Source organism: Diadema antillarum, unplaced genomic scaffold (assembly GCF_040938485.1).
Source record: "Diadema antillarum isolate AM-2024a unplaced genomic scaffold, OU_Dant_1.0 scf00000108, whole genome shotgun sequence".
Taxonomy (NCBI): domain Eukaryota; kingdom Metazoa; phylum Echinodermata; class Echinoidea; order Diadematoida; family Diadematidae; genus Diadema; species Diadema antillarum.
In genome coordinates this window covers 1,079,023-1,087,838 of record NW_027270997.1, presented here as the reverse complement: position 1 = coordinate 1,087,838, position 8,816 = coordinate 1,079,023, and the positions used below count along the sequence as shown (strand labels likewise).

The following is an 8,816-nucleotide window of genomic DNA, read 5'->3' as shown; positions in this document are numbered from 1 at the left end:
GCACTGTGGTATCAGATCGTCTATATTACGTATCTGTAAGTCAAATTTTGGCTACATATTACCTTCTTTTACACCAATACTAGTAATGGTTACCAATGTAAAATAATCAATTTTAGTGCATAATTTTTTATAATTATTGACAAGTTTATAGATCTAATGCATCCCATATATAATTTAACTAGCTAAACTTAATGCTTAAGTTTAGCTAGTTAATCCCTAACACTAACAGAACGTCTTTTTGACCGAAAGATCGGTCTGTATCTGTCCGTCGGGGAATGTTCCGCGGAGACTGCGTCTGGCTTCACGGATCCCCTCCGTATACAGACCGAAGTCAATGATTGCGGCTCCTGTGTGGAGCAGTCGCGCACAGATCAAACGTTACGATAAACCAAATTTCAGACAGCTTTTTTACATTCAAACAAGTATGACATGACATGACACATTATGCAGCAATATTTGGGATAAATTTCTCACATTGTGCAATCGAAATACTCACATAACCTCGGTTATAATGCAGAAATTTTATCGATATCGCAACATCGCCGTTCGCGAGCAGTAAGTCGCCATTTTGAATCTGTAACAATTGCTAAGCCAATCACATGCGAGGTACGTGTTTTAGTAAAACAAACACGTAGAAACTACCTCGCATGTGATTGGCTAATAGATTCATAGTGTATGTTTTTGCAGTTTGAATGTGACGACGCGACAGGCTGTGTTTTACGTTGAAAATTCTCCTAAAATGTTGGATTATTCATTAATCTGGTGAGTGTAACGTATTCATAAAAAAATAAATTCACCATACAAGCTTAAATTTGCCGACCTAGGGCCGTGAATTAGACGCAATCGAGAAGGGTGAGGTACCTCACCCAATTTTCCATAGAGACAGTGGTTAAGAACATCCACACAGCAATGGGTACTGCAACCTTCCGTCTGTCTACGGGGGACAGCGTTAATGGCAAAATATAAAAGAGTCCTCCGGACAGACGGATCTTTCTGTCTAAACGTCTTTAGGCCTACTATTCAATAGTAAGTAGGGTTCGTTCGTTCTGCACAGGTCATCAATGGTCATTCATTGTTCTGTGTGCGCAATAGCCAACCCACCGGCTGCGGCCACCCTTAATTGTTAGAAGAGGTCATGAACATGCCCACCACTTTTCAGCAGTGGAAGAGGATCACTAGAGCAGCAGTCCTGGGTCAAAGAGAAGACAAATCCAAAGTCAAGAGGCAATCAATGGCCACCAATGCCAAGTCCAGACTTCACTTCCGCCTCCTCAGTTCCTTGGACCCCTCTCACAGAGGGATGCCAAGTTCAAAAAATTTTTATGAGTGAGACTGTCATGACTCGGCATCTTGGTGCGCGAATGTGCGTGCGAGCGAAGGTGTGGGAGGGGTTTTTCCTCCCTGTGGCCTCCCACGGTAGGGAGCTTTTTCAATTTTTAGCTCTTAATGGTGCGACCAGGTGCATATTTACGTGACTGTTTTTTCTTAGTTTGAAAGACAAAAGGGAAATTACCTTCAATTGCAACACGCCAACAGTATTACTTTAATCCTTTGAGCTACAACATATTATGCTCCTTATTATAGCCTAGGCCAAATTTGCAGAATTCGCCCGATGCGTGAGGAAAATGGGTGCCATGCGTGAGATCGTGAGACGGCCTCTAAATGCTTGAGTCTCACTCAAAATGCGTGAGACTTGGTAGCTCTGCTCTCAGGTTTCTACCATCCTCCCTGCCCCGGCCCCGCCAGACTCGACTCGCATTCACTTCGACAGGCAGTTAAATGTCAGCTGCTGTGTGGAGTCTATCCCACTAACACCCGTCTAGCTTTGGTTGGGAAGCTACAGAATATTAGATGCCCCTTTCAGATGCCCAAAGATGAGACCATCAGTGCATCACACATCTCCTTGGGGAGTGCGTGCTGTACGCCAAGGAGAGGAAGATATATCTCACACCTACCAGAAAGATTACGGAAATTGCTCTCCCGGATGCCCTAAGATAAGCAAGCCACACTCACTGCCAGCCTAATACTCACCAGAGCAAGTGACCCCAATATTTCCCAGGAAGAATCTGCAATTCTCCACATCAACTCCCTTCGCTTCCTAGCTGATATGCATGTGATCCGCTCATCTATGACATTATAACCTCTTCATACCTGCTGCTTGATTTGTTGCTTTCATCTTGTCTTCCTCATCTCTCCTGCTCTTTGCTATTACTTATTGTGTTAATTCTTGTCTGTTTGTCTCCGGCTTGACCTATGACCACATTAAGTACATTACAACCAATGTACTACTAAATTTCTGCAAATCTAACGCAGTTCTCCAGGACTGGAGGAAGTCAACAAAAGAAGAAGAAGAAGAAGAGGTACCGTAGTTATGGGTAAACTCGGCCTAGCAGGTAAAGTCGGCCCCCAGCGCGCGCAGTACAAGTAGTTGTACTACAATGTACAAGTAGTTGTACTGCACGCGCTGGGGGCCGACTTTACCCGCTAGGCCGAGTTTACCCATAACTACGGTACTGTCTGTAGTATTTATTGCGCACACAGAACGAACATTCACGCATATATGCGCATGAGATTACTTGCTGTGGTTTTAGCTAGATTCTTTACTGGGGATTTGAAGCTTGAAGGTGTCCAAAAATTACTGAAAACTTGATAATAAACAAGATCAACAGCAAAACAATGATACCATACCATGCAACCAATTATAATGCACATAGGCCTAATTGCATTGGAAGAGCACTACGTGCGTGTCAATAGCGGGTAGGGGTGTCGTAAAGTCAGTTTCAAAGTTACAGCACAACTGAGACAATGAATGCGTCAAATCTTAAAGAACGTTACACCCCGCACGTTTGATGCAGTTTAATATTTTGGAGTGTGTACCGCAAATCACATTTTCAATTTATGCCTGTAAATTCATAGTATTTTCTTGACATGTGAGTAAAAGTCAGGCAAATTGTGAGATATTTTAAGTTTAAAACATTTAGGGTGTCGACGTCAATGGACTAAATAGTATTGGACATCCACCCATTCTCTCCCCCTACGATTGGTACAAACTTGCCCGTAGTCAAGATGATGCTTGGCCAATAATGGCAATGCAAATTGTTGTTTTTAATTTGTTCCATTCCAAAGAAGTCCTTACCTAGTAAAGTAAAGGAATGGGTAAACTCGGTCTAACACTAAAACAGGTAAATTCAGCCCCTCATGACCCCATTTACAAGGGGCCAAGTTCACCACTTCAGGTCAAGTTTGTGCCTACCTACAAATACGGTGTAAATTTACCACTAGATCTAGTGTAGATTGAGATGACAATTCAGCTTTGAAGTTTTTGTGAGATGCTTACTTTCTGAAATGTTAAAGAGCATAGCCGTAGCATAATAGGCTTACACTTGTAAGCTATAGGCCTACCGCCATTGATTCAAATAGGAATTCATAGTTTATTTGAAGAAAATTGGTTTTGAAATGGCTGAGATACCCGAAAAACAAAGTAGATTGAAAACAAAGTGACCCTAAAAGGTGGGTCAAACCTTTTATTCAACAAGTAAGAGTTATAGACACTTGTTTGTCTATCATATTGTTTTGATGTTTCAGCTATTTCAAAACCGATTTTCACCAAATAAACTTTGAATTCCTCTTTCAATTATTTATATGCTTTTTTGTATATTTCATAAAAGGTTTCTTACTATTTCAAAAAGAAAAGCTACCCCAAAACCTGAAGTCCCATCTCGACCAAACTAGTAGATTTTCTATACCATCCCTTTAAATAATGTATTCTTGTATTTGTCTAGCTGTCCTCTTGATCAAGTTGTTACTGTTTTATCTATTCCAGTGTCAGTACACCAGCCTACAATGTCTACAGACAGTATTTATCTTCTTCCTGATGGTGGAGATGTCGACCTTTTGAATACCTCAATTAAATAACCTGTTAACTACTAGCCATGCTCTTTTCCCCATTTCTCTATTTAACCAGGTGCAGCCATAAGTTACTTGCTGATTACAGTGTGGTGATTGTCACTATGATGTGGAGTTTGATGGAGAAGATGAGCTTCAGCTAGTGTGGGTCCAATGGCAGATGTGAGTTTAAAAAGTTTTGAGTCCAAATTATGAAGAGGGTTGACACAATGGATTGCATTATAAATGTAGGAGATAACCCCTGGGCCCCATTTTATAAAAGATGTTAGGATAGCAACTCTTGCTGGAATGGCAACTTCCAATAGCAACAGCCTATCAGTAACCTGGATTCTTGTTGTTACCATGAAAATTGACATTCCAGCAAGAGTTTTATGTTATCATCAACTTTTTGTGAAATGGGTCCCTGGTCCTAAAGTTGTAGTCTTGTAAGATTCAATGTCCATAGTCTTTCGAAGATAGCTCACAGGTGTTGGTCTTTTGTCAAGATTAAGTGGTGGAATATAATCAGTTTTTAATGACATGTTTAGATAGTTCTGAGATAACAGAATACCACTGTAGCTTCTCTTAAACCAGGTAAAATTCTACCTTCCATAAACAAACTATGGAAGCCAAAATGCTCTCATGCATTCTAAATAATCTGTTGTGTGTCATGAAAAGTGTGTAAGAAAGGAACTAAGGTCTGTCATGTTTTGCTTGTTTGTCTATTTCTCAATGATTTAGATGTCATACTTTTGCTCTTTTTTCTGAATGGCAGGCAGTGGAGGAAGTTCCAGCCAGCGATCCTGTTCTGTCAGTCCCAGTCATCGTCGTCATTGCTATTGGCAGCTATCTGGTCGTCATTGTCATCCTACTCGTCATTCGACAGTTCCTTGTGGTGAGTTTTTGGTCATCATTGAATAGTAATAGCCCTACATTGTGTATGTGTTTGTGTGTGTGTGGGGGGGGGGGGGGGAGGGTGATCATATCTCAGACTAAGTGGTTTGTGAGGAGTAAACTGTGAAAAGAAGGAAAAGAATGTGAGTATCGAGGAGGAGGAGGAGGAGTAAGAGAGCATTAGAATGAGAGAAAAATATACACAAAGTCCTTAACTAAAATGTGTTTGGACTACCATTGAGAATGCACAGTTGTTCAGTATGATTTTGCAATATGATCGTGGATTCTTCTGAGGAATCAATGCTATTATGTGGTAATATCCCATATTTACCATAATAAATGATATGTGCTATGTTCTGTACTATTACAGGCTAAGTATCCATAATGAACTTCAGGGGTATAGTGGGCATGAGTAAATTATGCATTTGTCATGTACATTTGTACATAATCCAGTGTAGTGGATTCATATGGAAATGCTTATGTACATGACACCACTAATGCGTGGTAGTTGCCATCTGTCCTTCAACAGGCCAGAGGCGTATGTGTGGAGTGCGCCCCCTGTGGACGGGAAGATGGAAGTCTGCAGTGTTGCGACTGTTGGATAGCCCTTGCGGAGGCCTGCAATTGCTGCGCTTACCCCAATGTCAAGACTTGCCTTGACTCATTGTGTGGACCAGCGTCTCAGGTGAGACTGCCAGATCTGGGTTACATGTTTCTCTTTGCAAGCTACTGTAAAACACAATATTTTTGTGGAGTGAAATTTTTGCGAGTTGCCTATGAGTCGAACATTCAACGCATATAGTGTAGTCAAAAACTTTCTCGTGCATTTTAATTTCGTGAATCTTGGCTCTCGCGAAATTTCGCAAAATTAAAATGCATGCGAACATTCCTCGTTTTACAGTATTCCAATTTGTAAAAAGTCTGATCAGTAGATGACAATCAATGTTGGTTTGACATTTGTCAAGTTATTGATCGAACAATTTGTATTAGATATGCTCATATTAAAGTAATTTGCAGCTTTGTGATACTCTCCAGTCCCAGCAGAGACCACTAACACAGGGTTATCTGTATAATGTGGCATTGCAGAAGCATTTACTTTGAGCCAAATTTGAAGCTATACAATTCGAATTCAGCATTATTACCTCAGCCAAGGAGATCATATTTTTACTGGGGTTGGTTTGTTTGTCTGTTTGTCTGTCTGTCTGTCTGTTTGCAAACTAACTCAAAAGGTTGTGAACGTACCTGGATGACGCTTGCACGAAAATTAGATACGTAATGACACAAGGAACAGATTAGTATTAGATTTTGGTAGTGATCTGGATCCCCATCTGACCTGGGAACTTTCTAAAATATTTTGAAGGACTCTCTGTCACTGGCAAATAGAGCCAACAAACGAGGGAAGTCAAAGTGCTTATATTTCATGTGCACACACAGCAGGAAGCTGGTACAGACACTAGAAAGGATTCTTTATCATTGGGCCATCATTGGATGATTAGATGGGTGGTAACGAGCTGCTTGGCAGAGGTCTGCACTCACTGAGTGCTTTTCTAGTATATTTTTTTTTTTGGTGTAAATCTTGTGTGAGCTTCATTATGGTCATATCCAAAAACTGTCAATTCATTCCTGCGAATTGTCATGCGATAGTGCACACATACATGTAGGTATTAGAGCAGGGCATCATTTCATGAAAGTTGTCAGCCCTGACAAGTTGCCAGTCTCTAACAGATGCCACAGTAACAGTCAGTGACCAGAGCTTCTCAGCAAATCAAACCAAGGAGTTTACTGAAATTGTCAGAGACTGACAACTTGTCAGGGCTGACAACTTTCATGAAACAGTGCCTGGTACAGTATTTTTTTCATCCAAGACTCAGGTGCAAAGGGTGGGGGAGGTTGGGGTGGGGGAATATGGAAATCATGCTGTAGTTTCTGTAGGTGTCATCTGATAAAGGGATCAAAACAAGTGACAATCATTTCAGACCATGGCACTCCTTTTTCTCCCCCCCCCCCTTTTCTCTGTCCATCTCTCTTCACCTCTCCGTCCATTGTGATGTCACAATACAGGCATGTTCTGTGGAGAAGTGTATGACATGCCAGGCCTGCAAGGCATGCTGTGAGAACAGTGGCGGATGCGAGGTAAGATTTAGTGTGGACTGTCGAGCGTAGCAAGACTTCCATTCGATTTATTTCAGTCTAAATAAATGTAAACATAGTGTGGCTTGTCATATGTGTTTTATTTCTTGAAATGATATGTGGTATACCTTGTCAAACAATCCTAAAAAATTGCAATGCTCATTCTATAGAGCCCATATATTCTGAATATGAGATTAAGTAAATCAGCCTGGAATAAAAACAGAAAAATTGATAAATGAAGGCTCTAGGGTACAGACTGAAAATAGAAAATGTTTTAAGTTTTAAAGAGAAATTTATTTCAGTCTAAACAAATGTAAACATAGTGTGGCTTGTCATATGTGTTTTATTTCTTGAAATGATATGTGGTATACCTTGTCAAACAATCCTAAAAAATTGCAATGCTCATTCTATAGAGCCCATATATTCTGAATATGAGATTAAGTAAATCAGCCTGGAATAAAAACAGAAAAATTGATAAATGAAGGCTCTAGGGTACAGATTGAAGATAGAAAATGTTTTAAGTTTTAAAGAGAAAAGAAATATGATGCTTTAAATTTTGTAGTGATTCTGATTTAGCAGAAACTTCACACAGGAGCTAATAACAAAGTTCGAATTTTCAACCCTGTGAAGAAAAATATGATAAGTACATGTATTATGTAGATGACAGATATTTGTATCTTGTATTGGATACACATTAAAAAAAAATGGTATACAAGTGGCAGTCACTCCACTCAATCATCTCTTTGTTTAAATGAAAATGAGAGAAATGGTTAAAAAAGACAGAATTGGTTCCAGTTTAAGTAATTAATTTGCTAAGTTGTGAAAAGGTTAAATAGATTCAGTAGACAGGGCTGCACACTCGCCTATTTTTTTCTACTGGTCTGACCTGTCTGTCGGACCAGTAGATACTCAGAGACTCCAACTCTCCCGTTTTCGACGGGAGATCTCCCGCCGAAAGCCCATTTTTGCACAATCTCCCATTCTCCCGTTTGAAATTTGATTTCTCCCGCCCTGGCTCTGTGTCTCCCGGTGGAAAGGATTTCTTACTTATTTCTATCGTATGTTGAAAAAATAAGCCTTAGATAGCACCAGAGAACATCTAGAATCCTAGGAACTTTGCGCTTCGCACACATCAACTTGGAGTCTCCCGTTCGCTAGGGGTTTCGGGCGGGAGAATCTCCAGATCAGAAGGTGCTTGGGGTTGGAGTCTCTGGATACTCAACTTATCTATTTTTTACTTATCCATTCTGTAAAAAGTTACTGGTCTGACAGTAATTTTTACTGGTCCTGGACCACTGTGCCAGTGTGCAGCGTTGCAATAGAATAGCTCATGGAAGGCTAATGTTTTTTGTTCTTTTTAAAAAAAAGAGAATATGTATTTATAAGTATCCAGTAAGCGATGTGTCATGAAAGCCATACAAACCATACAAAGTCGGCTTTACATGTAATTTTCTTCCCTTTGTGTTCTTTAACTTTACATGGGTATCGTGATGATGCACCACATTTTATATGCACACAAACAAACACAAGTACATTTATGCACCTCTGTTCCATTCTGCAGTGTGGAGGAATGGACTGTGCCTGCCAAGCTCCAGAGTGTGAGAGCATCGACTGCCTCTGCTTCAAGATTCAGATGCAGCAGTGAGGGTCGGGCGGACGACGCCAAGAAACCTGCACCCACCACGCCTACTCACCGACCCACCAACTCCGCCTATCAGCTCTCCCTCCATTTCCTTAGCCCCATCGTACCGTCCGTTGCAGGATGGAGTTATTTAATGGAGAGATGGGTAGCTCTGCTGGCTGCATGTTTACTCCCTCCGCTTCTGGTTTCTGTGGAGTTTGTTTGGAGACCGTAGCTCATGATGCACCGACTGATGCTGGCTGATGATAAGATTTATAAATATTTG

At 40.7% G+C, this 8,816-nt stretch overlaps 1 protein-coding gene across 1 annotated transcript; it reads left to right on the top strand.

The window, feature by feature from the left end:
* On the top strand, nucleotides 1-8,554 carry LOC139719298 (uncharacterized). The gene is made up of 6 exons (XM_071630720.1): nucleotides 1-35; nucleotides 3,965-4,068; nucleotides 4,661-4,780; nucleotides 5,309-5,464; nucleotides 6,841-6,912; nucleotides 8,471-8,554. The coding sequence occupies exons 2-6, from the start codon at nucleotides 4,060-4,062 to the stop codon at nucleotides 8,552-8,554; spliced, it is 441 nt and encodes a 146-aa protein (XP_071486821.1). The 5' UTR covers nucleotides 1-35; nucleotides 3,965-4,059.
* The last annotated feature ends 262 nt before the right edge of the window (nucleotides 8,555-8,816 follow it).

Bases quoted from the DNA above. Each gene is read 5' to 3' on its own strand.
- LOC139719298 (XM_071630720.1), top strand. The intron at 4,781-5,308 runs GTGAGTTTTTGG...GTCCTTCAACAG, and splicing joins TCATTCGACAGTTCCTTGTG to GCCAGAGGCGTATGTGTGGA. The intron at 5,465-6,840 runs GTGAGACTGCCA...GTCACAATACAG, and splicing joins TGTGTGGACCAGCGTCTCAG to GCATGTTCTGTGGAGAAGTG.